Source organism: Myotis myotis, unplaced genomic scaffold (assembly GCF_014108235.1).
Source record: "Myotis myotis isolate mMyoMyo1 unplaced genomic scaffold, mMyoMyo1.p scaffold_m19_p_5, whole genome shotgun sequence".
Classification (NCBI taxonomy): domain Eukaryota; kingdom Metazoa; phylum Chordata; class Mammalia; order Chiroptera; family Vespertilionidae; genus Myotis; species Myotis myotis.
Window position 1 is genome coordinate 102,277,828 of NW_023416357.1, and position 26,663 is coordinate 102,304,490.

A 26,663-nucleotide genomic window follows, 5' to 3' on the forward strand; every position below is an offset into this window, starting at 1 on the left:
TGCCCTGCTTTGATGGCTCATTCTTGTAAAACACGGGTGGCTTCATTTTGGGGAGACCAGGAGGCAGCACCATTACACACTGGGGGGTCTGTGGGAACTGAAAGACGCACCGTGACCGTCATCAGCCGGCTTTGGGAGAAGTGAGCGATGGCCACTGATCAGGCTGTGCATCCCTTATTTACACAGTGGACTGAAGAGCTAGCAGCCAAGTTTATATTTCACACAGTTACAGTTAACATACCGTCATATCTAACATATGAATCATGTCATTGGGGCTGTGTTTACTTAACAAATTAGGTAACTGAGATTTGTGTTCATAGCTGAGCAGAGTGAGGACTGCCTATGCTTGAATGAAGGAAGACAGGAAAAAAACGGCTGGTGGGCAGCAAACCTAGAGTCCTACCGCCTCCCCTTCCATCCCCAGGCACCACGGCACATGTGGGCATCATGCTGTATGGGGCGGACAGCCGGAGTGGCCACCGGCACCTGGATGGGGACAGAGCCTTTCACCGCAATAGTTTGGACATCTTCCAGATTGCCACCCCGCACAGCCTGGGCAGTGTGTGGAAGATCCGAGTGTGGCACGACAACAAAGGTCTGAGTGGGCACCTGCTCCTGCCCCTCTCTCCTTCCCAACTGGCACTCTGCCGCCCTGACCCAGCTCCCGCCCCCTCTGCAGGGCTCAGTCCCGCCTGGTTCCTGCAGCACGTCATCGTCAGGGATCTGCAGACTGCCCGCAGCACTTTCTTCTTGGTCAACGACTGGCTGTCAGTGGAGACTGAGGCTAATGGGGGCCTGGTGGAGAAGGAGGTGCTGGCAGCGAGTAAGGGCCTGCTACCCCTGTCGCACCCTGAGGCTGGAGGAGGAGCCAGCGCCCCTGGCCTCCTGGAACCCCATCTGTGCCCTTTCTCTAGGTGACGCAGCCCTTCGGCGGTTCCAGCGCCTCCTGGTGGCTGAGCTCCAGCGTGGCTTTTTTGACAAGCACATCTGGCTCTCCATATGGGACCGGCCGCCGCGGAGCCGCTTCACTCGCGTCCAGCGGGCCACCTGCTGTGTTCTCCTCATCTGCCTGTTCCTGGGTGCCAATGCGGTGTGGTATGGGGTCGTGGGAGACACTGCCTACAGGTGGGTGCCTGTGGGGGTTCGGATGTACTCCCTCTGCCCAACCCCTCTTCTGCCCCTCCCAGCCTAACCTAGCCAGGTCTCTCCTCTCTTGCCACATAGCTCAGGGCCTGTGTCCAGTCTGATTCCGCTGAGTGTTGACACGATTGCCGTTGGCCTAGTGTCCAGTGTGGTTGTCTACCCCATCTACCTGGTTATCCTGTTCCTCTTCCGGATGTCCCGGAGCAAGGTGGGTTGGGAACCTGGGAGCCTGGAGAATAGGGCCTCATTGCCTGTGCAGAGGGCTGTGCTGTCCAGCATGGCAGCTAAAGAGGGAAAATCAGCAAGGCCTTCAACTGGAGGGAAGGAGAAATACAGTTGTTGAAATGATGTCACTACCAACAACACAGAAATTAACAGGACTGATAACTCAGAAGAAACAAACAAGTTCCTAGAAAGACAAACTACCAAAACTGCCTCAAGGAGAAATAGAGCACACATGTAGCAAGTACAGAGGTTGAATTTAAAACCTCCCATGAAGAGAAGCCCAGATGACCTCACTGGTGATTATACCAGTTACAGAAGAATCAGCAGTTCTTCCCAGGCTCAAAAGCAGAAGGGCACTTCCTAACTCACCCCATAAGGCCAGCATGGCCCTGACACCACAGCCAGACAGGGGCACCACAGCCCACTCTCGTTAGGAACATGCAGGCAAAAATCCTCAACAAAATAGCAAATCAAATCCAGCAGCTCATAAGAGGACTATACACATGACCAAGAGGGATGTACCCCAGGAATCCAGCACAGTGATATTAGCCATATGCAGCTGTTTATATTTAAACTAGAGGCCTGGTGCACAAATTCATGCACAGGTGGGGTCCGGCTGGCCCGCCCCAATTGGGGCCAAACTGGCTGGGGGGAGGAGCCACAGGCAGTTGGCCAGCGGGCCCCACCCCCTCGTTGAACTCCTGGTCGAGGGGACAATTTGCATATTAGCCTTTTATTACATAGGATAGGATCAACACCTCGGTTCCTCAGTTGCTCCAGCCACATTTGAAGTGCTCTGTAGTGGCACGGCAAGCATGTCAAACTCAAAGGCTAACACGGGCCAAATAAACAAGGTTTAAGTTTATGTGGGCCGCAAAAAACAAAAGCTTCAATTTTCATGGAAACAGGTTTATTTCGATAGAGACATGCTGAATACAAAGGGCTGAAATAAATGAGTAATCATTAACACAAAATAATAGAACATTTTAATAAAAATTAATATTTTTTCTTGAACATTAACTTACCAGACACTGAATAACTGCACAAATTAATAAGCATAATGCTAATAAACCTATTTTTCTTGTTCTCCAAAAGCGATACATTTCCTGTTGCACACACCAAATAAGTCAGTACAAGACTAATGACATGGCAATCGGCTGCTAAAATATTCGCTGCTAGTATTGGTGGAGAGAAATGGTGTGCCTGCGTGTAAGGGAAATGGATGCAACACAATTATAGTAAACAGTCATTAGCTAACATTGTACTTCATTATTAATAGTCATGTATAACAGGATATTGTAAAAATTAAGTTAGGACATTTTTATTAAGACGTTTCTTATATGCTGTTATATTGGCTGGGCCGCAAAAATATTCGTTGATGAGCTGTGAGTTTGACATGCTTGGGCTGCGGTGACAGTGCAGGTATAGAATGTGTGCGTCATTCCAGAACATTCTGTAGGAAAAGCTAGTCTAGACTCCGCCTGCTCAGGAGGTTGCATGTCTCCCTGAAATAGGAGCTAGAGCTGCCCCTGCTGACTACCTGCCTTTCCCTGTAGGTGGCTGGGGCCCCAAACCCCACACCCACAGGACAGCAGGTCCTGGACATGGACAGCTACCTGGACTCTTCTGTGCTGGACAGCTCCTTCCTCACCTTCCCTGGGCCCCGTGCTGAGGTGAGGGCTCCCGACGGGCCCTGCCTGGGTTGGGTGGGTGTCACTGCCTCTGGGCAGCTTGGAGTCTGAGGCTCTGTCTGTACTTTTCAACAGGCCTTTGCTGGACAAATGAAAAGTGACTTATTTCTGGACGATTCCAAAAGGTGGGGGCCCCTAGAGAAAATGTGGACCTTGGTGTAGGTCAGCTGCACATGCCATGTCATGGTTACCTGGGCTGTATGCGTGCCATGTCATGGTTACCTGGGCTGCGTGTGTGCCATGTCATGGTTACCTGGGCTGCGTGTGTGCCATGTCATGGTTACCTGGGCTGTATGTGTGCCATGTCATGGTTACCTGGGCTGTGTGTGTGCCATGTCATGGGTATCTGGGCTGCATGTGCTGTTGCGTGTCCTCGTCCAGTGTTTGTTGGCCCTTTGTGTTGTCACACACTGTTCCAGGGGGGTGTTTGCTCAGAAGCCCCATGTATCCATGTGTGACTGGATGTGCAGACGTGTTTCCTTGGGCTCCCCCTGCTGACCCGTGTCATCTATAGCCTAGTGTGCTGGCCATCCAGCGAAGGCACGCTCAGTTGGCCAGACTTGCTGAGCGACCCATCCATCATGGGCAGCACCCTGCAGCGGCTGGCACGAGGTCGGATGGGCCACATTCTGGGCCCTGAGGAGGACAGTCTTTCCCTGGTCAGCCCCTCCTCACCTGCCAAATACTTCTCAGCTTCAGGTGAGCAGGAATGGGAGACACCCGTAAGTTCTCCCAAGAGGGTTCTAAGGCTCAGGGTGGGAGGAGCCCAAGACGCCCTGATGACACGTCCTGCTTTCTTTAGATGAAGACCTGATCCGGCAGATCCTGGCTGAAGGGGTCAGCAGCCTGGCCCCCACCCAGGACACTCAAGTAGAAACGGATCTACTCACCGGCCTGTGAGTGCCCCGCTCCTGGGGGGTGGAGGCATGCGAAGGGGACCCAGGCCAAGAAGCCCTGCTTCCTGCATGGGACTGGCCTCATGTTGTCCAGCCCCATGGCCCCAGTATGGAGCTGGGGTAACGTTGTTTGACCTCTGAGTCCCTCATTGGTTGAAAGGACTTCCTGGGGTCAGCCGTGGCCCAGCGAATGTTCCCTTTAGTATAGCAGGAGAAAGGACATTTGAGGAACAGATAGGGTGGCTGTGATAAGAATCGTTGTCAGGTTTTTAAATGTCCCATTTTTTTCTTTTGAGATGACTTATTTCCAATTTAGTAACAAGATTCACTAGGAACTCCCTGCTACTTTTTGTTGTTGTTGTTAACCCTTACCCAAGGATATCTTTTTCATTGCTTTTTAGAGAGAGTGGAAGGGAAGAGGGAGGGAGGGAAAGAGAGAAACATTGATGTGATAGAGACACATCAATTGGTTGCCTCCTGCACATGGCCCGACCAGGGCTGGGGATCGAACCTGCAAACCAGATACGTGCCCTTGACTGGGAATCGAACCCGGGTTCCTTGAGTGCGCAGGCTGGTGCTCTAACCAGAGAAACACTGGTCAGGCACTTTGCTTATTTTCTCGTATTTATTTTACTATCTATATTTATATTCCTTTAACTCTTTTAATTTCAAGCAACCAAAAATTACTGAGATGCACAAATTGTCCCAGAACACAGAGAAAAAGGGAAAGTTTCTCCAATCATTTTATGAAGACAGATAACCATGACATGATGGCATTTTTATGAAGAAATGCCAGTTGATTAAAAACTGTAACATAGGGAGATTCTAGGGTAGTAATTATAAGCTGACCACCCCAAACAACCGAATACCTGCAGCAGCACACCCCCTGCGGATCCCTGTTCAGACACCGACTGTCTGCCCACAGCTTCTCCTTGTGGATAGTTAGTGTGCAGTACAGACTTAACAACATGCACTGAGCATTTATTTCCCCCCTGAGACGTTGCCACCCCAGCCAAAAATTGTAGCTTCATCCTTGACTCCTTTCTGCATCCTTCCCTACACAATCTTCTCTCCATCTGCCCGTGTCCCTTCCATCCAGGCGTCATCTTCTGCCTGGTCCATTCCAGGGCCACCTTAGCAGAGTGCTCCATCGAAACCAGAGAGTCTGCTCCGTGAGGCAGGCCCTGTCACAGCCTTCCTCAGGCACTGGTTAGCTATGGCTGCATAATGGGTTGCCCCAAAATTCCGGGCTTAAAACAGCTCAGATGACGGGCATCTTGGTGCTGGCTGTTGGTGGGAGGCCTCAGCTTCTCCGTCTGGACCACACCATTGAGCTGCTCAGGCGTCCTCACAGCGTGGCGGCCAGTGCCCCAGAGTGGATGGTCAGCTCCCTCGATGGTCAGCCTCGTTAGTCACACACTGTCATTCCACAATGTCTTGGCTTCTCCCTGGGAGGAAACTACGTAGGGGTGTCATGCCAGGAGGGAAATGTCATCGGGGCAACTTGGAGGTGCCCACCAGGACTGGGTGCACTCCTCACATGCCTCACAGCCGTACCCAGCCAGGTTCCACACCTTCCCTCTGTTACCCACTTCCTTTCGGCTACAACAGCCCTCACTCTTCCGCCTCCATCTTTTGTTTCTGCTGCTCCCTCTGCCTAGCCTGCTCCTCCCCAAGACAAGAGCTTCATGGTCTACTTCCTTCAGGTCTTCACGCAAAGCTGCCTAACCAGAACCTTCCTTTCTGCCTTAAGCAAAGACAGTAAGGTGCAATAACATGGACCCATGCACGTGTGCACATGCGTGTGCGCACACACACACACACACACACACACACACACAGGTAGGCCTCGGTCCCCTCCCCTGCTTCCCATACAGTAAGCAGTGTTCATGCTTAATGTTTGCTTCCCCCACTACTATGTGCACATTGTAAGTTTATGCACTTTGTTCTTTTCACTCAGTGCTTGGAATAGTGCCTATATTTCTAGGGGATCAACATACTTGTTGGGTGACTGAAGGAATCGGTGAATGCTTTCCAGCAGCAAACATAGTCTTTGCTGTCATGCGGCTTAGAGTTGAATGTAAATTTGTGTGTATGCTATGCTGTATCCACTATATGATTTGATACATGTTTATACACACATGTGAAATATAAACATGAACATATAGAAAAGGGATTAGAAATAACTATAACAATACTGCTCCTGTCATGATGGAAATGCGGATATTAAGTATCTGTTCTCTTTCGAAATTCAAATGTTTAATGAACTGAACAGGGCTGGGGTAGGGTAAATTTGCCACATGTTGGGGACACCACAGCTGGGCCCATGGCGGTGGCTGGACTCGCTGCCTTTGTGTGGGGTGTGTGTGTGTGTGGGGGGGGTGTGGGGTGTGGGGAGTGTGTGTGTGGGGGGGGGTGTGGGGGGTGTGGGGGGTGTGTGTGTGTGTGTGTGTGTGTGTGTGTGTGTGTGTGGTGTGGGGTGTGTGTGTGTGGTGTGGGGGGTGTGGGGGGAGTGTGTGTGTGTGTGTGTGTGTGTGTGTGTGTGTGTGCGCGCACTGAGATCACTGTAGAACTGTACAAACAGCTTTCTAAGTGGCTGGAGTGGTGGCCTCGGAGCCTTCCGAGGGGTGTCCGTCATTGAGAGGTGACTCAGAAGCTGTCAGCATTCACCGTCTTCATGGGCTTGTTTTCTTCCAAAGCAGGAGCTCTACCTGGACACACAGGTCTGTACATGGTCTCCACAGTGTGGCACAGTGTCTGAGTTCTGTTTCCAAATGGCTGCTCTTGGCCCTTTTCTGGGTGAAGTCTTGAAACCTTTCCTGAGTGATCTTGTAATTATAAAGCTGATGCATCCGCTCCTCCAGCTGCTCTGTCAGGTCCAAACCTTGGTCTTGAGGCTGTGCCTGAAGTTGGTCGTGAGCGCATGGTGCTGCCTGCTCTGGTCCATGTTTGCGATCAGCTCCGGGGCCCTCTCCTTCAGGATCCTGATGCTCAGGCCCAGAGAGGAAAAGCAGGGTCCTGGCTTCCCATCCGTCACCATCAGCGGGCGACTGGCCCTGGAGGCGGCAACAGGAGGGCTAGAAACCCCACTTCTGGCTGCCCCACCAGCTTCCTCTTGGCGGCCTCCTTGTCCTGCTGCTGCTCCTTGCTCTCCTCCAACGGCTGTGGCTCCTGGTCCTCACACTTCATGTGGGACATGTCTACTCCCTGTCTCTCCACCTTGTCTTTTCTGTTCTCTATTTATTAACCTACTTTCTACAAATAGTTTATGCTACTTTTATAATCAGAAAAGTCAGTTTCAAGGAGAATTTGGCACTGCTATCCTCTGTGATCGCCCACTCCTCTGGACAATGTTGCCTTTGATCCTCTAGGACCGTGGTCGGCAAACTGCGGCTCGCGAGCCACACGCGGCTCTTTGGCCTCTTCAGTGTGGCTCTTCCTAAGCCTTAGGAGTACCCTAATTAAGTTAATAACAATGTACCTACCTATATAGTTTAAGTTTAAAAAATTTGGCTCTCAAAAGAAATTTCAATCGTGGTACTGTTGATATTTGGCTCTGTTGACTAATGAGTTTGCCGACCACTGCCCTAGGAGATGCATAAACTAGAAATATTCAGGGTAGCTCAGTGGCAGGCAGGTTCTGAGATCGTGGGGCCTGTTCTCTTCTGTTTCTGTAGTCAGGGCACAGCTGTGCAGACATCACCCTGAGTGTGTGCACTGCCTGCTCGGTAAGTGCCTGCCCCGGTCCTGCTTCCCTTTCCCCGCTTTCTTCTTTCTCCCCATTTCCTCTCATTCTCTCTCCAGGGTAGCAGCTCTGGCGCTGGGAAGGCCGGTGGCGCCATGAGAGACACGCAGTGTGTGGGTCCCATGGAGTGCTGTGTGCTATTGGAATTTGTAAAACATACGTCCTCGTTCAAAAGTTAGTCTTAGGTTACAAAGGTTCACGAGCACAGGGCTCTCTGTGCACCGTGTGCAGCGGGAGGCTGAGGAGGAAGGCCCGAGGCATGGGCAGTGCTCACTGGAAGCCAGTCGTAGTTTGCTGGTGTGAAGAGCGGGCAGGGGGACGCTGCTGTAAAGGCGATGGCTGCTGGAGTGGTGGCAGGACAGGAGAGAGGTGGCACAGGTTACAGAGAGTTATGGGGCAAGATCGACAAGTAAGCAGGAAGTGAGGGGGTGAGAGACAGGCTGCCAGGACCTGGAGGCGGGAGCGAGGCTCAAGGAACGGCCTCAGAGGAGGTGGGCAGTGTGTGGGCTGCCAGGTGAGCGTCCGCTGCTCCCCTCCTGTGCCTCAGGTCCAGCGCTCCTGGGGAGAAGACGGAGATGCTGATGCTGCAGAGACGGGGGGAGAGCGGCCTCCCCAGCCCAGGCCTGATGTGGGAGCAGCCCCCGTCAGCAAAGCTCGCCAGGACAGGTGCGCTCTGTGTCCCCAGGATGCCCCTCCCTGCCCTCCCTCTGGGCCCCCGGTCACCCACCTGTCTCTGCCTCCCCAGGGCTGGTGGAGGGCCTGCGGAAGCGACTGCTGCCGGCCTGGTGTGCACCCCTGGCCCATGGGCTCAGCCTGCTGCTGGTGGCTGTGGCCGTGGGAGTCTCGGGGTGGGTCGGCGCCAACTTCCCCCCTGGAGTGAGTGTCATGTGGCTCCTCTCAAGCAGCTCCAGCTTCCTGGCCTCGTTCCTCGGCTGGGAGCCGCTCAAGGTGAGTGGGATGCGGGGGCCAGGCTGCCAGCCTCTGGCACGCGTGGGCCTCTCTGATGCCACCCCTGGCTCAGGTTCTGCTGGAAGCCCTGTACTTCTCCCTGGTGGCCAAGCGGCTGCACCCTGACGAGGATGACACCCTGGTGGAGAGCCCTGCGGTGACACCTGTGAGTGAGCGTGTGCCCCGTGTGCGGCCCCCACACGGCTTTGCGCTCTTTCTGGCAAAGGAGGAAGCCCGAAAAGTCAAGAGGCTACACAAAATGCTGCGGGTGAGTCAGGCTGTCGTGGCCAGTGCCTGCCCACCCTCTATACCTCTTGGCCAGTGCAGCCTCTTCTCAAAAACCTCACATGTACCCCTTCCTCTCCAAAGAAGGCCCTAGGGCTCTGCAGCCTGGGTCCGTCTCCCTCCCTTCACCCCAACTCCTGATGCCCCTAGTCCTTGCTCTGCCCCTTGTACCCACTTCCAGTGCCTGCTTCTGCCTGTTCTGGCAGGGCCCTAGGTGTGGCTTCCCTGGCCTTCCGTGGATCACATGTCTGCCCCCAGGTGGGGTGTCTGTGCTGCCCTTCTCAGTGCTGGGCGCCCTGGCCGTGGGCAGTTGGCTGCTCAGAACCTCGCCCTGTTATGGCAGCTGGGCTGGGATTGGCTGACACGAGGCTGTCCCTGTCCCCCAGAGCCTCCTGGTGTACATGCTCTTCCTGCTGGTGACACTGCTGGCCAACTATGGGGACGCCTCGTGCCACAGCCATGCCTACCGCCTGCAAAGTGCCATCAGGCAGGAGCTAGATAGCCAGGCCTTCCTGGCCATCACCCGGTACGGACACTCTGGACGCATGTACACATCTGTTTGCTGGGCCAGGGTGGTGCTGATGCCAACCAGGGTTCACTGTGATCCTGCCCTTGGTCAAGCTCAGCCCCCAAGGGACATTGGGAAGGATCTTGACACATTTTTGGTTATCAGGACTGGAGTGGGTGCTGCTGGCAATGGGTAGTGACCAGAGATACTGCTGAACATGCTACGGCACCCAGGACAGCCCATAAGAGTTATCTGTCCCCAAATGACAATAGGCCAAGGTTATGCCTCATCCCCTCTGGTGCACTGACAGCCTCTCTGGGCTGGGCCAGGCTTGCAGTAGTTGTGCTCCCTGGACCTCTGACCCCTGGCAGCATGGGGAGCTGAGAGGCGAAGCATGTGACTTGTTTCTGGTGCGGGCAGGTCTGATGAGTTCTGGCCGTGGATGTCCCATGTGCTGCTCCCCTACGTCCATGGGAACCAGTCCAGCCCAGAGCTGGGGCCCCCACGGTTGCGGCAGGTGCGGCTGAAGGAAGGTGAGCTGGGGGCCGCCCTGGCACTTGTCCCTGCTCGTTTCCAAAGAGAAGCCTTTGGGAGGGTTTTGATTCAACTCCCTAGCTGTATGACTTTACCCTCTCCCTGATTCATTTTCCTTATCAGTCAGTGAGACCAGGACATCTATCTTCAGGTTACTGGGAGGGTTTCAGGGGAGAGCATGTGGAGCTGGTCAACAGTAAGCTATCCTGTTTGGGTCATGCTCAATGCCCGCCCTCTGATTTCAGCTCTCTGCCCAGACCGGCCAGACTCAGGGGCGCACACGTGCTCAGCAGCTTCAGGTGGCTTCAGTACCAGCGACTATGGCATTGGCTGGGGGAGTGCTGCCCATAACGGCTCTGAGATGTGGGCCTACTCTGCGCCAGACGCGCTGGGGTGAGCACAGGAGGGACCAGGGTGTTCTCCAGAGGAGCCCCTCATCCCAGCCAGCATGGCTCCCAGGTTGCTGCAGGGCTGGGCTGTCTCACACTGCCCCTCACTTGCAGCGTCTGGTACTGGGGCTACTGCTCTGTGTACGACAGTGGGGGCTACGTGCAGGAGCTGGGGCTGAGCCTGGAGGAGAGCCGCGAGCAGCTGGGCTTTCTGCAGCTGCACAACTGGATCGACAACAGGTAGGCGCTCATGAGATAGGCTGCCTCGCTCTGCCGCCGCCCACTCAACCCTGGGTGGTCCCCTCATCAGAGATCCCAGTTTACTCCCACTCCCCAGCTTTGTCGCTCCAGATCAGTCACTGCACCTCCTCCCCAGCCCACACATCCCCACCCCCACCCCAGGACACCAGAGGCCCTGCCTCAGGTTCCTGCCCTCTCACCCCTCCCTTGTCCTGTTCCTCACCCCTGCCGTCTGAGAAGGAGCCGCGCAGTGTTCGTGGAGCTCACACGCTACAGCCCGGCCGTGGGACTGCACGCCGCCGTCACACTGCGCCTCGAGTTCCCCGTGGCGGGACACGCTGTGGCCTCCCTCAGCGTCCGTCCGTTTGCGCTTCGGCGTCTGAGCGCAGGCCTCTCATTGCCTCTGCTCACCACGGTAAGCTCCGCCCCTGGCCCCGCCCCCAGCACAGCCCAACCCGCCCCTACCCTCACCCCAGCCCTGCCCCCAGCGCACCCTGACACCGCCCACACCCTCACCCAGCCCCGCCCCCAGCGCACCCTGACACCGCCCACAACCTCACCCAGCCCCGCCCCCAGCTCACCCTGACACGACCCACACCCTCACCCAGCCCTGCCCCCAGCACAGCCCAACCCGCCCACACCCTTATCCCAGCCCCGCCCCCAGCACAGCCCAACCCGCCCACACCTTCATCCCAGCCCCGCCCCCAGCACAGCCCAACCCGCCCACACCCTCACCCAGCCCCGCCCCCAGCGCAGCCCAACCCGCCCACACCCTCACCCAGCCCCGCCCCCAGCGCACCCTGACACCGCCCACTCAGGTCCTGCCCCGCCGCGGCCCCCTCCGCAGGTGAGCCTGTTGCTGTTCGCACTGTACTTCTCGGTGGCGGAGACGCGTGCCTGGCGCAGGGAGGGGCGTGTGCGCTTGGCGCGGCCGGGGGCCTGGGCGCGGTGGCTGCTGGTGGCACTGACGGCTGCCGCCGCCCTCCTGCGCCTGGCCCAGCTGGGCGCTGCCGACCGCCAGTGGACGCGCTTCGTGCGCCGCCGCCCGCGCCGCTTCACCAGCTTTGAGCAGGTGGCGCAGCTGAGCGCTGCGGCCCGTGGTCTGGCCGCCTCGCTGCTTTTCCTGCTCTTGGTCAAGGTGAGGGCTGGACCAGCGGGCATGGGGGTGGGCAGGCGGGGCCAGGGTTGGTCGGCTGACGCCCCTTGCCCACAGGCCACCCAGCAGCTGCGCTTCGTGCGTCAGTGGTCGGTTTTCGGCAAGACGCTGTGCCGGGCCCTGCCGGAGCTCCTGGGGGCAGCCTTAGGCCTGGTGACGCTCGCGGTGGCCTATGCTCAGCTGGCTGTTCTGGTAGGTGATGGTGGGGCTCTAGGGGGAGGCTTAGCCCGGGATGCACCCCTGACTCATGCCACCTTTCCCCTAGCTGGTATCCTCTTGCGTGGACTCACTGAAGAGTGCGGCCCAGGCCCTCTTGGTGGTGTGCCCCAGGGCTGGTTGGCCAGCCCTGTGCCCTGAGTCCTGGCGCCTGTCCCCTGTGCTGTGCACGGGGCTCTGGGCCCTGCGACTGTGGGGTGCTCTGAGGCTGGGGGCAGTCCTCCTCCGGTGGCGGTACCATACTCTTCGGGGGGAGCTCTACCGCCCGGCTTGGGAGCCACAGGACTACGAGATGGTAGAATTGTTACTGCGCCGACTGCGCCTCTGGATGGGCTTCAGCAAGGTCAAGGAGGTGGGTACGGCCCAGTGGGGGGGAGAGGGATGCGCCCTGGGCTCACCAGGGCGCAGCCGGACTAACCGAGCCCCTGTGCCGCCCCCAGTTCCGCCACAAAGTCCGCTTCGAAGGGATGGAGCCACTGCCCTCCCGCTCATCCAGGGGCTCCAAGTCGTCCCCAGATGTGCCCCCGCCTACCGGGGACTCCGATGCCTCCCGTCTCTCAACCTCTTCTAGCCAGCTGGATGGGCTGGGTGTGGGCCTAGGCAGGCCAGGGCCACGGGTGGAACCCGAGCCCTCCCGCCTCCAAGCCGTGTTCGAGGCCCTACTTGCCCAGTTTGACCGACTCAACCAGGCCACAGAGGACGTCTACCAGCTGGAGCGAAGGCTGCAGAGCCTGCATGGCCAAAGAACCAGCCGGTCCCCAGCCTTACCTGCCCCTGGCTCCTCCACAGGCCTGCAGTCAGCCCTGCCCGGCCGCCTTGCCCGGGCCAGTCGAGGCATCGGCCTGACTACAAGCCCCAGCAGGGCTTCCTTACGGGCCAAGAACAAGGTCCACCCCAGCAGCACTTAGTCCCCAGGGACCTGAGCTCATGCCTTTCCCCGGGGTGGCCTGTGGCTTCACTCCAGCCCCTTGGGCCCAGGAGATAATGCTCAGTATTACTTTCTGCCGCCCTCAAGGTCTAGGGCCAGGCAGAACAGCTGCATGCAGCTCCCCCATAGAGCGGGCAGCACTTGTCTCTCTGTGGGCTTCAGCACTTTAAAGAGGCCAAGTGGCCAGTCAGGACCCAGGGTCCCCTCTCCAGCCCCCTGTGGGAGGACACAGCAGTATTGGACCAAGTGCCCGGCCTTTGAGATACTAATTTATTTCCCAAGTCCTCAGGTACAGCGGGCTGTGCCCGGCCCCACCTCCTGGGCAGACATTTCCCCCTTGCTAAGGATCCTGGCTGTGGGGAGGGAACCTGCACCCCTTATCCTCCCCCTAAATTATTACCTCTCCTGTCCCCTGCTGAGTGCACTTACTTCCAGCTGCCATCTATGTGTCTATTGTCAGTAATTTATATGGGGTTAAAAATGTATATATTTTTGTACGTCGCTATTTTTCACTAGGGCCAAGGGGCCTGGTGGCTGCAATGGCCTGGTGCCCACTGTTGCCTGCATGGAGGGGGAGCTGGGACTGCAGAGCTGGCCTCCTTCCCTTAGACATGTCCCCACATGGCCAGAGCCAAGGAAGTGACAGCTGCTGCTTGTTTCTGAGTCTGGCCTTGGGCAGGTGCTGGGGCTTTTGTTTGAGGGCACGGCTACTCCCTAGGTAGTTCTTATCACCACCATGGCCTTGCTGCCCTGCCCAAGGCCAGGCAGTGAGAGGCAGGGCCCAGGCCTGCTGGTGTCGGGTCTGAATCAGGAACAGCACTACTGTGGGGGAAAGACCCCTCCCTGGGGCTGGCTCCTGGGGCTGGGGCAGGGGAGTGTGCAAACAATTGTGTGAGGCTTTCCTGAAGGGGGGAGGCCTTGAAAACAACCTGATGGGCCCCCTTAACTCTGTGGACATGGCCAAAGCTTCAGCCTTGATCCTGCCCCTCTTCTCCTCCCCCCAACAGACAAAGTCAAATAAACGAGTTGGCTGACTGCTACCTGTGTCTGTCCGAGCATTGAGGGCCAGTGGGCACACAACCACTTTATTCATTTGCACAAATAAATGCTGCCCAATGCCTTGTAGGGGGGCAGGGAGTCTAGCAGGGCAGCTGCAAGGAGCCCTGGGCATGTCCTCAGCGTCGTGAGCTCCCCCAGGACCAGGCACTGCCCCAGCTGCAGCCTCACACAAACTCTGTGAAGTCATCCACGGAGGAGATGAGGCGCTTCCGCTGGCCTGTCTCATAGGTGGGCATGGGCTCGGCGGGGGCCTGCGCTGGGGCTTTGGCATGGCCCGTGGGGTGCATCAGGGGCAGGCTGGGGTTCGAGTAGTGGGCTTCCTCACGGATCTGAGGAGAGAGGAGGTGTTGGCAGCAAGCCCAGAGGGCAGCACATGTTTTCTCCCAGGTGGATATTGGTGCCCACCCTGGCCAGCCACCACTGTCTGGGGGAACCTCTGCAACCAGGTGCCCATCCTCCCTACCCGGTGGCGGAGCCTCTTGATGTGGCGGAGCCTGGCGATCCACTTGGAGGGATAGATGTCGGTGGGGTTGGAGCGGCTGTGGTGCACCTGTGAGGCCATCTGGGGCAGGGTGGGCAGAGTGGTGAGTCCTCTATGGGTGGGACCTATGGCCTGTACCACCTGCCCAAGATGCCGCCTCTGCTCACATTTGCATGTAGGGCCATCTGGCGGGCCACGAAGGGCAGGTTGCGGTCAGACACAATCTTGGCCACGCTGGTGTCCACAAGGCCCTCCATGTCTGGGGGAAACACAGCACTCACATGGGGCTCAGGACCCCGAAAGCCTCCCCACCAGGCCCCAGGCCTCACCTTTCCTGCACTGCAGCGACACCAGGTTGCACTCGTAGTCCAGGGGGGTGATGATCACATGGACGAAGTTGAACTGGCCCTGCTCAGACAGAAGCAGGGTCACCCCACACCGAGGCCACGTTCTGCCCCTTCCTCATGAAGGGCAGCGGCTCGTCAGTGCTAGATGCTCGCTGATGCCACTGCTGTTTTTGCACACTCCCTCCTATCCAGCCTGGGGACTGGGGCTGGTGTATGTCCTCTCGGCTGCCTTATGTTCTAAAACCCAACTTCTCCACACCAGGATCCCAGCATATGAATTTGCCAAAGTTTAAATTCACAGTCAAAATCTTAAAACAGTCACAGAGTCCCTCCCTGTCCACCCCCTCCCCCTCCACACACATACACACACACACCACTGTCCAGGGCACTTGCTGCCACCCAGCTGAAAACTGCCTCATTGTCAACTGAAAGCAGCACGTGTAGCTCTGCAGGCTCCCAGCCCCTGGCTCAGATGCCCTCCACACACTGACAGCTCCCAAGAGCCTCACCAGCCAGCACATCCCAGTACCGCACACTCACCTCACGGGGCAGCCTCACCACCCACGCCTTGGCACTCCCTGGGCTCCCAGCTTTGCAGCAAAGGAGAACCAACCAGCCTCCCTATGGGCACTCCTGCCCTCCACTGGGTCTGCCCAGAGCCTGTGTTCAGTAACCTCCAAAGCTTCCCGTTGCATTGAGAAGAAATCTGAACCCCTCTGAGCACCAGCACCTCAGACACGGGCTGCGCTGGGCTCCCCACCCTGCTTGGCCTTAGCTGTCTTCCATGTCCCCACTCTGACAAGTTGCCAAGACTGAGCCCACCTCCTCCCCTTAGGACCTCGAGCCCAAGCACATGAAAAGGGGAGGGAATCCAGGACCTATCCCCACCCCCACCACTCTGCAATGACAGGAGGTAGCAAGGGAACAGGGCTCACAGCATTATGCGCACACTAAGCACCTGCTACATGCACGCACCCTGCTAAGCACATGTGCATCCAGTTATTTCTCACAAAACCACCGCCATGTGCCACAGGCTCAGAAGAAACTGGCAGGGTTGTCATCCTCATTACAGAGAAGGACACAGGCTCAGGGGGAACCTGGCCACCCCGGCTGGCAGTGGGGGACACCAAAGCAAGTCAGTGCTGCTGCTGGTCACCACACTGATCTCAGTGGCACTCACTGCTTCTATTCAACATGTGCCAGTGGGCACTTCCCCAGAGATGTGGCCCCCAGCTAGGGTGCCCAGGGACCCAGATTCATGCCCACCTGCCCTGAAAGCCCCTTGCTCACTTTGATGGTACCCAGCTTGAAGTCCTCGCCAGAGTCATTGTAGACAATGGACACAAAGTCGTTGCCCAGGTGGCGCTTCTTGTCACAGCGGTGCTTGTCCACGTCCTTGGTGGGCATCAGGGTGGCAATGTGGAAGACAGCTGTGAGGGAGAGGGGGAAGCTGCATGGGCCTGGCCCAGGCCAGGCAGGGTGCCGGCCAGGGGCAGTGGGGCCTCTATGCCTCTCGGCAGGAGCAGAAGCTCTGGGCGCCTGCAGGAGCCACGTCTCTGGTGCCTGGCCAGCAGCTTGGCTCCTCCCCCTGAGGGCAGAGCTTCTGGAAGCAGAGCTGCAACCCAACTGCTGCCTCGGTGCTCAGGCTGATGCCCTCAGGCCCTTGGACACCTCCCCTGCTCCCCGGAGGACAGGCCAATAGGAAGGAGGCTGGGAGGACACATGCCACAGGACGGCTCACACCTTGCATGATGTCATCATGCCAGCAGTAGGTAAACTGGCCGTCCTCGCCACACACGTCCAGGCCGCCTAGGTACACCTTGTCCGGCTGACAGTCCTTGAGCTCGATGAGCTTGCCCAGGCCTGTCAGGAACTCCGTGTACCTGTAGGAGCCATGCTCGTTGGACAGGATGGCGAGCTCACTATTGCTCTGTAGAGAGAGAAGCGTGGTGGCACCTCTCCCAAGCTGCCCCCCGAGCACAGCTCCCAAGGGCCCCAGGGGGTTGCTGGGAGCCAGGGGTGGTTGGGGCGGGGTGAATGGTGTGGCTTGGCAAAGACCCCCACTTCTGTCATCAACCCGGACTCAGGGCAAGGTAACTTCATCCCAACAGTTGCCCAGGTGACATCCTGGACTTCCCCCTTCTCTCATAATTAGTCTGCCAGCAAATGTAGTCAGCTCAACTGTCAAAACACACCCAGAACCCTAGCATTCCTCAGCACCCACTGACTACTCCTCAGACCTGCCCCTCTCTCACTTGGACTGTCACTACCCCACTTCTCCACTCGGCAACCAGAGGATGCTTTTGCGGTTTCGGTTGAGACATAGCAAGCCCTTGACTCAAAGCCATCCAAGACCCTCCCACCTCACTGGGAATAGAAATGCAGCCTTATAGCGACCCATGAGGCTCTCGCTGATTGGCCCCTCCCCATTAGCTCCCCACCTCCACCTCCAGCCCCTGCCCAGTGCTCACTCACTGCCAACCCTCAATTACACAGGGCGTGCCCCTCCCCAGGGCCTTTGCATGGGCTTTTCCTACATGGATGCTCCCACACACACCTGCACACGTACTATCTCCCTCACATCTCTGCTCAGTGTCACCTCCCTTGGATCTCTGACGAGAGCAGCACCCTGCTCACAGTCAGGCTCCTGGGACCTCCCCTCCTCCTCCAGTCCTCAGCACCCTCTGGGGTACATGTGCTCACACACTGACCTTTCTCACTCCTGGGTCCTCACATCAGAATAGTACCTGGCATGGAGCTCAACAACCACTTCATACTCTAGCAACTTACACGGTAACAGCTCTGTGGAGGACCAAGGTCCATACTCCCAACCCCCAACCCAAGCAGGAAGGCCGCCCAGCTCTGCCTGGCACTCAGGCCAGGTCCTGCCATCCCAGCAGCCTCACCTGGCCTTCTCCCACGTACAGGACGGCAATCTTGTGCGTGTCATATGATGGGATCTGGTCGAGGAGCTGCACTGACCGCTCGAAAGACTATAGCCACAGAGCCTGGTCTGAGTCCAGGGCAGTGGCTTGTCCCCTGCCACCCGCCCTGCCTAGCCAGGCTCAGCCAGATGCCTGCCAAGGGAGGGCTCACCCCACCCAGGTAGATCACCACAGGCTGCCACAGGGAGCGGAGGCTGCAGCCCTCTGCAAGCCTGGGTTAAGGCCACCTCTACCCAGAGCTGGACATCCCACTGTGCCCTGACCCCGGCTCCAGGGAACCCCTGAAGGGGAGAAAAGGCATGCCCACCTCATTGGGCAAAAGGATTGGCTTGTTGGACTCGTCACCAAAGAAAGGCGAATGGTAGAGCTGTAGGAACACAAAGCTGCAGAGGGAAAGATGATGAGGGCTGAGCGTGGCACTGCAGGTCCCAGATCGAGGTCCTGGCAGTGCAATCAGCACACACAGAGCAGCCGGGCCTGTGCCCACGGCCCAAGGACTGCCCTCTCCTGTGACTCTGAACAGCCAGAACAGAGGATATGCAGACCTGGACCCCAGCCTTTTCTACCCAAGCAATTAGATGCCACGTTACCCGAGACTGTCCGGGGGCTCCAGCCCAGAGGGTGCGGCTCACCTGGGATTGATCCCTGGCACCTTCTCGGCATTGGCGGCTCCTGCTCTGCTTTTGAAGGAGTCCCTCTCCACCCTCTTGCCCCTGCGTGAGGGGGCGGAATCGGAGATGGTGTAGCCTCGGGGCCGCAGGCCACTGGGGGAGCGGGGACAGCTGGAAGGCATGGGACCCTCGGCATGGGAGGGGCCCCGGCTGGCTTCGCCTGGGGCTGACCAGGCAGTGCCTTCCCCATCGAGGATCCCTGACTGTGACCGAGCCTTAGCCTCAGGGCTCAGCCGGCCAACATCAGCCTTGTTCCCAGGGTCCCCGAGGATGTCCTGCAGGGTCTGCAGTTCAGGTGAGGAGCTGGACTTGCTCAGGGGCTGTGAGGGCTGGAAGGAGAGGTCCACGGAGGGCCGGGCTGCCTCGGAGGAGACAGCCCGCTCGATGGGGATTCCCCCAGCAGACAGCTCCTCTGCGTGGAATGACTTCTCCTCCTGGCTAGAGGTTGAAGATGACTGGAAAGAACGTATCCCAAGAAAGCATTCATTGTCACTGAGCCCCCGTGGGGTTTACCTGGAGGCAATGAGGCCCCACATGTCCTCCTGCCCAGGGCCACAGAGCCACCAGCACCAAGCTGATGATCCCAACCTCCCCCAGGACAGCACCTGCCTGTGCAACATGCTGGGCAAAGGAGCCAAGAACCCCACAAACCAAAGGCTGCCCCAGTGAGAAGCCACCCCTAGATGGAGCTCTTAGAAACCCACTGTCTGAGCAGAAGGGACTAGAGGAGCAGCCATTTCTCTGATGAGAAAGGTGGGTTAAAAGACTCGCCCAAGCCCTGGCTCTATCAGTGGATAGAGCGTCAGCCCAGGGACTGAAGGGTCCCGGATTCTATTCCAGTCAAGGGCACATGCCCGGGTTGCAGGCTCAATCCCCAGTGGGGAGTGTGCAGGAGGCAGCCGATCAATGATTCTCTCTCATCATTGATGTTTCTATCTCTCTCTCCCTCTCCCTTCCTCTCTGAAACGAACAAAAATATATTAAAAAAAAAAAAAGAGTTGGGGAAAAGACTTGCCCAAGTTCAGAACCACAAAGCTTGAGAATGGAGGGTCCCTGCCATCCGCTTGCCTGAGACCCTACCCCTTTGCCTTGGCTGTACCCCTGCCTCAGCCCCGCCCTTCCACCTCAGACCCTGCCTCAGTCTCACCCCTCCTCCCTCACCCCGTGGCTCAGGCTGAGAGCTGAAAGCAAGCCTGGCTCTGAAGGCCCAAATGGAGAATACCCACAGGGCCCCTCAGCCAGTGGCTCTGGTGCCCAGCGACACTCACCCTGCTGTAAGCCTCAGCGTGCCGACAGCGCCTGTCTGTGCCTAGTGTTGCCTCAAAGTCCTCCAGTTCTGGGGGCAGCAAATTAGCCTCGTCTGGACTTCCCTCCTCAAGAACCACAGCAGAGTCTGGGAGGACACATATGGCTGCTGGGTGCTGGTCCGGCCCAGGGAGCTCACGTGGCCTCAAAGGTACCAGCCTTTTCCCCATGACAGGGCACAGGTGCCCCCAGCAGAACCTGACCCAAGGCCCTCCTTGCCTGTGGCTCTAAGCCACCCCTGCCCACCAGGCGAGCTGGAGTGGGTGTGAGCCCTGACACAGGGCGACTCCTACACGGGCTCCAGGGGATCAGGATGAGGGGTCATCTGGCTTCTCGAATTCCCACCCACCCAGCCAGGTATCCAGAGAAGCGCCGCTGCTCTTGCAGCAAGGCAGGGAGGCGAGGGCAGATGGTCCCCGAGAGGGAGGAACACCTTGGATGAGGCCCAGCTCAGGAGGAGTGGCTGGACAAGCCGCAGGACCTGGGGAAAGAGGCCTGAGCTCCTCCGTGCCTGGACCGGAGGAGAGACGGACACGGGAGAAGTCCCTGTGCAGACAAACTGGGGAGCCTGTTCTGGGAAGCAGAGGCTTGCCTTCCAAATCCAAGCCAAACACGAAGCCAGGTGTGCTCAGAAGGCATGATGCCCCAAAGCAGCATTTCCTGTGCCAGTATCAGGGCCGGGGGCAGGGTAAGAAGCCACCAAGGGTTAGCTCAGCCCAAGGCCACCCACAAACAGCCCTGCACATGCGCAGTGCATTAGCTACCTGCCAGAGCCCATCTGCACACTGCCCCTTCCTAACCGGCTCCTGCCCACACAGGGGATCCGGGAAGACCAGAGTGCTGCCCAGGTCAAGCCCCCCCCTGCCAGGGCCTGGGGGTAACAGGCCAGAGGCCAGTCTGCAGGGTCCTCAGCCAGCCCATGACTATAGTAAAGGCAGACAGCCCAACCTGTGAGACCACCAGAGGCCAGGGCAAGGTCAGCTCGGCTGAGCCGCCAGGGCCAGGCTCACTCCTAAAAAGCTGTGCCCTGCCGGCACCTGTGGCTCAGCTGCCCAGTGTCACCTCATCAAACCTGAAGAAGGGGCTGGAAGGGCCCATCCAGAGGGGTTCCTGCCGGCAAAGCAGACATTATGCACAGATATCTCCATGCGAGTCAGGGCCCTGATCCTGGAGGGTAAGGAGAGGCTGACAAGATCATGGAGGGATGAGCGGAGGAGGGACAGTGAAAACAGCACCTACGAGGCAGAGCGGGGCTCTGCAGCAAGCCCTGCTTTCCTGAGGAGATGCACGAATACCTGCCCAGGAAATGCTCCTGTGCAACCTTCCTTGGCAACTGGACTGGTACAGGGACGAGAAAGAGGCCACTGCAAGGGAAGCCAGCAGAGACTAGCACGGGTGGAGCAGAAAGGACAGGCACCACGAGAGCCTGGAGAGAGGGGAGGGCCCGCAGCGTCCGGGAAGGCAGGTGGGCAGGTGCACATGGGGTCTCAGCTCTACGCTGCTGGAGAGGATTCTGGGGAGGGAGTGCATCCCTCCTCCTCGGGAACAGAGCTCGGCCTCTGAGCCTATCTGTGGCCAGAGGGTGGCCTAGGATGGCCCCAGTCCAGTCAGGCAGGGGCACCAGAGCTCACAGGCAGGCTCAGGCTATGTACTTGGCGCATCCAAATCCACATCCCAACAAAAGTGGGGGCCCCCCTGTAGCCCCACACACTGAGCACCCTGAGGAGGGAGCAGGGCAGAGGCTTCTCACAGCCCTGCCCACACCCATCCTGAGGAGGACCGCGGAGGGGACATCAGCCTGCCGCGCCCCCAGTGCCGCCTCTAAGGAGAGTCCCGCCTGCTGGAGCAGGCCCTGCTCCCAAACATCAGGGTCGGCAGCGTAGGCACCCTCCCTGCAATGCCCGAGGCTGGCAGTACCAAGAAAGATTTGGGGACCCCATTGGGCATGTGCCATAGTGTGGTAGACCACACCGCCACCAGATGGGGTGTACCAGGTGGGAGACAGGCCAGTGCTCACCTGTGTTAGACCGTGGGGGTGGGGAAGGCTTGGCTGAGCTGGCTGCCGGCACTGACAGTGACTTGTACAGGGCCGTGTCGCGGCGCTCCTTGAAGCGCTCTGCGGCCATGAGGGCATTGGACAGCTCCTGCAGTGGCATGTTGTTGATGTCCGAGGAAAAGGGGCTGAGCGGGTTCTCCAGGCTCATCAGCCAGCTGGTATTCCCTGAGGGCAGGCAGTACCCCTCAGGCTGCAGGTCCATGCATCCAACCTGTCACCTCCCCACCCCCAGCCCTCCCTGGGCAGCCCCTGGTACGCTGTCCTTTCGGGTATGCACCTGGGGCCTTCAGGGCTCTTCGTGCTCAAAGCAGAGAGTGAAGGGCCCCGGATCCCCAGGCCCCAAGGTTAGAGTAACACCTATCTAGTGGTCACCCTTCTTAGTGATGAGCAAGCCTCTGCCCAGGTCAGCTCTTGCACCCAGACCAGGCTCAGGAGGCATTTCAAGGCAGCAGACTCCTTGCCAGTGGACTGGGCAGGGCCTAGTTTCAGAGGCTCTGGGCTCTGTCCTCCTCCACACAAGGCTCTGACCCTGGAGGGCAATGGCTCAACCTTTCTTCCTGAGCCTCCTCACATCAGTGTCTCACCTGACCCCACCCACATCCTCCTGCCCTATCTGGCCCTTTCTCACCTCTCGCCACTCGGTCACCATCAGCCCAGACCATGACCAAGGTGCCTCCTCAACCCTGCGCCTTGGCTTCTAAGTCCTTCTTTAACCCGAAATACCTGTTATAGTCTGTCTCCCTAAAAGTCATGTTGAGTCTTAACCCCCAGGATCTCAGAGGGTGACTCTATTTGGCGATGAGGTCTTTAAATAGGAGATTAAGGTAAAATGAGGTCGTACTGGTGGGCCCTATACAACCTGACTGGTGTCCTCATAAGCGGTGATATGGGCAGAGACACATGTAGAAGGACTCAATGTGGGGACATGGGGAGGAGATGACCATCAATAAACAAACCAAGGCCTCAGCAAGAACCAGCCCTGCCGACACCTTGATCTCAGACTTCCAGACTCCAGGACTGAGGAAATGCATTCATTACGTAAGCCCCTCAGTCTATGGCGCTTTGTTATGGAACCTGGGCAGACTGTTTTGTTCCCACTTAGCCACCTGCATGTCCCCCACTGTTCACCTCTGCGGACTTAACTCAAATGCCTGTGGCCCAGCCTGCCTGTTGCTCGCTCGTGTGACTCCCCCGTATGGGTAACTGTCCCCCACTATGTGGTAAGAGACCCACGCTGGCTGAGCACAGGGCCACCCCCTCAGTACCTGTGGGCCTCCGGACCAAGATCTCTGCCCAGCCCTGGGTCAGCAGGGGCACATAGGCCGCCAGGTTGGTCTTCTCCTTCTGCACCGGGCGCTGCGTGCTGGCCGAGGCCTTCTCAGGCTTGCTGGCTGGTGCAGTCTGTGGGCCCGGGAAAGCAGGGCTGCCTGGGAAGTGGGAGGCTGGAGTGTCCAGGGCACCAATGCGAAGGCCGTGGCCCCCTGAAGGGGTTGAGGGCAGAATGGCTGGTGACCACCTCTTGCCCGGTGCAAAGCCACCCACACAGAGCTAGCTGGCTACTCCACCCAAGGCCCATCTGGCCAAGAGGCCCCACGTCAGTGCCCAGAACAGCTCAGCCCTCCTTGGGCATGGCCCTCTTAGGGCATCGGCTTTAGTGGACCCAGAACCACAGGAAGGGCCCCAGCACCTGTCCCATAATTGGACCATGGCTTATTCCAGCTGCATCTGAGAAGAGCCCAGGGGTGACTAAGCTAAAGGCCAGGATTGCTGAGGGATCACAGGAAACACTGGCCGTGAGAACAGGCCCCTCAGCGGCCTTTGTTACACCCTCTCCCACCCACGATGCGGGCTCACAGAGACAGCACCCCATCATTCATGAACTGGGCCAGGCCTAAAGCCAACCACCTGGGCCCCTGGCTCTCAGGGCCTTGCTGAGCTCAGGGGTCTAGAGACACGTCTGTGAGGGAGTGGGTGGAGGCTCACCAGACATGGAGCGAACCCGGTCCCGGGCCCCGAGGCACACCTGCTGCCCAGCCTGGGACTCCAGTTTGGCTGGTGCCTCCTTTGTCTGTCTCCTGTGCATGCTGAGGTCAGAGCTGGAGACAGAGGGCCCATACAGAGCGTAACCAGGGTGCCCCATGGGCTCAAGACCAGCACAGCACTGTCCCATGCAAGCCTGGGCACTGTCAGGGTTGAGCAGGCAGGGGGCGGAAGGTTCAGTCACCTCAACTCTGGACTGCCCTCCAGTTCTCCGGAGTCCAGGCCCAGAAGCGACCGGGTTCCAGTCCCCACACTCGTTGTCACGGTGATAAGCTTATTCCCAACCAGCCAGGTTTTGGTCCTACCGCCGGCCAGGAGAAACTCTCCCACGGGGGACCTGAAAGCACAGGAGTGGAGGCCCTGCTGCTGGACCACCCAGGGGAGCACTGAGGGGCATCCTCGGTCACGCAGAGCTGCCCTGCCTGGGCCAACCCGAGGGAAGGGGCCCCGCAGGCCACACCTGCTGCCACCACTCTGACCAAGTACAGTCACTGGTCAGAGCAGTGGCAGGAACGCTGGCCCGATGCCCACCCTGCCCCGGCCGCCGAGCCTGGCCACACCTCTTAGGGACGGCAGTGAAGTTGGAGAACACGTATCTGGCCATCATATCCAGACACGTTTCTGTGAGCTCCAAGTGGAGATTTTTCAAGTTGTCATCGGCCTGGGCCATCGAGTTCTCATCTGCAGACCCCAAGCTGGAGCTCGTGAGGGACGTCTGGATCCTGCTGGAGGGAGGGGCCATCGCAAGGTCAGGGCACTGGGCAGGCCAAATTATCTACCATGGGGACCAGAGATGGAGGCATGCATGTGCTGAGAGGGCCAAGCCAGAAAGACCCCGCCAGTGCACGTGGCCATGGAGGCCACAGCTTGGCCAACGGAGTGGACATGTCACCCCAGAGAGGAAGTGCAGGAGCTGATGGCAGACCCAGGCCCACTCCTGGGAGCAGAGGCTTAGGAGGCAGGAGAGATAGGACATCCCCTCACCAAAGCACGGGAGTTAGGCGATGGCTTCATGGCGGAAGTTTAGTCATGCACAGACAGCGAGACCACGGGACGCACGCACAAAGATTGCATTCTGCCCACAGGGCCTCCCACTGAGGACAGGAAGGGTCTGGGCTTCATGTGTGGCTCTTTACCCTCACACTCAGGTCACCCTGTGCTCCACATGCACCCCAGTGACCAGAAGAGGGGGGTTGTGCAGGTTTAATTCTGATACAAATGCCACATCACCTTTGCCATGTTTTGTGCATGGAAAAAAGCTAAGAGGGAGCCTCACTGACCACTGCCCCCCCACCCCCACCCCCGCCGAGCCAAACTCCATTCAGTGGAGGCCAGCCTGAGGCTGGAGCCCAAGCCAGGCATCAGGGAGGAGGTGGGTCTTTGAGCAGCGGGACACAGGTCTGAAGGGGCTTCCAAGTGAAGAGGCAGGTATCCCTGGTCAACACGAACAGTGACCCCGAGAGCCAACACCTGCACCCCAACACAGCAGGAAGGAGACCAAGACTTCACCCCTCAAAAGTCCAGGCCTCCCGTGTCCCTCCTAGGTTGGCCCCCACCCCTACTGCCCTACAAACACCCGCCCCGTTCCCTTTCAGCTACCACAGAAAGCAGACCTTTTCTACAAGAAAGCTCAAGAAGAATGTTCACTAGAGAGGATATGGAAAGCCAAACCCTGGAGAATGTGGTCCCACTGCTTTAACTTGCAAAGGCCCCTGATCACTGGGGACAGGCCTGCAGGAGGCTGCCAATGGACACTTGCTTCCGGCTCCCAGACGGCCTGAGGAAGCCATGTAGCCAGCCCGTGCTTGTTCGAGGCTTGGGGACAGAATGCAACCTTCCCACCCCTCACTGCCAGGCTCCCTGGACCAATGGCTGGGGTCAGCAGGGCAGGCCACTGTGGCCAAGAGGTGCCACTTGGGCTCTCCCCCTGCTTCAGCCAGGGAGGGCATGGGCAGGCAACGAAGTCATGCAAGCAGCCCCATGCACCGCCACCCAGGTGCTCCCGCCTGGCAGCGCCACTTCACGGGCCAAGCTCCAGGGTCTGAGCCCCCCGCCCCACAGAGCCCACTACCTGCGGACCACATGTTCAGACACACTGATGCTGCGGCACCGGAAGGCCTCGGCTGCAGAGCTCTCCTTGAATTCTTTGACGGGTGGAGAGTTATTCAAGCCTTGTTTGGGGGGTCTGGCTATCCTCAAACTACCAGGTGAGGAAGGAAGGCCCAAGCCCCAGGGAGCCCAGCTCCCGGGAGGGGAGAGCAAGCCATTGGAGGGATGAGGAGGAAAGGTCACAGGCCACAGGGTCAGCATGGAGAGCCCGTGGGTGAGATGAACAAAAAATCATGCCAGAAGCCAGTTAGCAGGGGAAGAAACAGAAAACAAAAACGCATGAAAATACATCTTGTAAACATGACAGAAAAAGGTTTCACTCGTGATACCAAAACAAAGAACACTAGTGCAAACTAAACGTGTGGATCTCCCCGCACGGCAGATTCCAGGCTGTGCTGACCAGTGTCCTGCGCCCGGAGGAGGCCAGCACTGCCCAGCTCAGGGACTAGGAAGGGCTGAGGCCCTGAGGGTAACTGTTCAGAGAGACCCCCAGCCACCAGAGGCTTGAGAACAGCTTGTGACTTTTGGTCCCACTGACCTGGTCATTCTGGAAAATGCCGTATTCCCACTTAGGGAGAGCCAAAAAAGCTTAGGCAGGAAGGTGGGGGACAGGGAGGGGGGAGCCGTCCAAATGAAATGCAAACAAGAACACAAGGCCTAGCACAGATCTTTGTCAGATTTGGCAGAAGCGGCTGCGATGGTAGAGAAGAACATGTCCCCTAGTTAGCCAAGGGCTGGGAGGTGAG

The 26,663-nt window shown here is 58.2% G+C and overlaps 2 protein-coding genes and 1 pseudogene across 16 annotated transcripts in view; 1 reads left to right on the forward strand and 2 right to left on the reverse strand.

Moving 5' to 3' along the window:
- PKD1 (polycystin 1, transient receptor potential channel interacting) overlaps window positions 1–13,942 on the forward strand; it is a 50,942-nt gene extending 37,000 nt beyond the window's left edge. For 3 of the 6 annotated variants that reach the window (XM_036309207.1, XM_036309208.1, XM_036309209.1), the window contains exons 27-46: window positions 425–595; window positions 680–823; window positions 915–1,125; window positions 1,225–1,351; window positions 2,925–3,041; window positions 3,135–3,184; window positions 3,574–3,758; window positions 3,862–3,955; window positions 8,248–8,366; window positions 8,446–8,648; window positions 8,722–8,916; window positions 9,320–9,459; window positions 9,862–9,974; window positions 10,221–10,368; window positions 10,479–10,604; window positions 10,845–11,019; window positions 11,452–11,742; window positions 11,818–11,952; window positions 12,026–12,328; window positions 12,417–13,942. In XM_036309207.1, coding sequence (XP_036165100.1) covers window positions 425–595; window positions 680–823; window positions 915–1,125; window positions 1,225–1,351; window positions 2,925–3,041; window positions 3,135–3,184; window positions 3,574–3,758; window positions 3,862–3,955; window positions 8,248–8,366; window positions 8,446–8,648; window positions 8,722–8,916; window positions 9,320–9,459; window positions 9,862–9,974; window positions 10,221–10,368; window positions 10,479–10,604; window positions 10,845–11,019; window positions 11,452–11,742; window positions 11,818–11,952; window positions 12,026–12,328; window positions 12,417–12,884 — 3,515 coding nt within the window. In that variant the 3' untranslated portion in view covers window positions 12,885–13,942. Of the gene's footprint in view, window positions 1–424; window positions 596–679; window positions 824–914; window positions 1,126–1,224; window positions 1,352–2,924; window positions 3,042–3,134; window positions 3,185–3,573; window positions 3,759–3,861; window positions 3,956–7,759; window positions 7,875–8,247; window positions 8,367–8,445; window positions 8,649–8,721; window positions 8,917–9,319; window positions 9,460–9,861; window positions 9,975–10,220; window positions 10,369–10,478; window positions 10,605–10,844; window positions 11,020–11,451; window positions 11,743–11,817; window positions 11,953–12,025; window positions 12,329–12,416 lie in introns of those variants that run through there. The other 3 variants (XM_036309211.1, XM_036309212.1, XR_004967550.1) reach the window with 3 other exon arrangements.
- LOC118656218 lies at window positions 6,527–7,423 on the reverse strand (annotated as a pseudogene).
- A 6-nt stretch (window positions 13,943–13,948) lies between the features above and the next one.
- TSC2 (TSC complex subunit 2) overlaps window positions 13,949–26,663 on the reverse strand; it is a 37,095-nt gene continuing 24,380 nt past the window's right edge. For 6 of the 10 annotated variants that reach the window (XM_036309219.1, XM_036309216.1, XM_036309213.1 and 3 more), the window contains 16 exons: window positions 25,880–26,008; window positions 24,369–24,533; window positions 23,993–24,145; window positions 23,752–23,864; window positions 23,034–23,249; window positions 21,730–21,933; window positions 19,676–19,800; window positions 18,369–18,862; window positions 18,044–18,119; window positions 17,698–17,784; window positions 16,535–16,721; window positions 16,082–16,221; window positions 14,774–14,852; window positions 14,612–14,703; window positions 14,427–14,525; window positions 13,949–14,292 (listed from right to left, as the gene is read on the reverse strand). In XM_036309219.1, the coding sequence (XP_036165112.1) occupies window positions 14,128–14,292; window positions 14,427–14,525; window positions 14,612–14,703; window positions 14,774–14,852; window positions 16,082–16,221; window positions 16,535–16,721; window positions 17,698–17,784; window positions 18,044–18,119; window positions 18,369–18,862; window positions 19,676–19,800; window positions 21,730–21,933; window positions 23,034–23,249; window positions 23,752–23,864; window positions 23,993–24,145; window positions 24,369–24,533; window positions 25,880–26,008 (2,524 nt within the window). In that variant the 3' untranslated portion in view covers window positions 13,949–14,127. The remainder of the gene's footprint in view (window positions 14,293–14,426; window positions 14,526–14,611; window positions 14,704–14,773; window positions 14,853–16,081; window positions 16,222–16,534; window positions 16,722–17,697; window positions 17,785–18,043; window positions 18,120–18,368; window positions 18,863–19,675; window positions 19,801–21,729; window positions 21,934–23,033; window positions 23,250–23,751; window positions 23,865–23,992; window positions 24,146–24,368; window positions 24,534–25,879; window positions 26,009–26,663) is intronic. The other 4 variants (XM_036309214.1, XM_036309215.1, XM_036309218.1 and 1 more) reach the window with 4 other exon arrangements.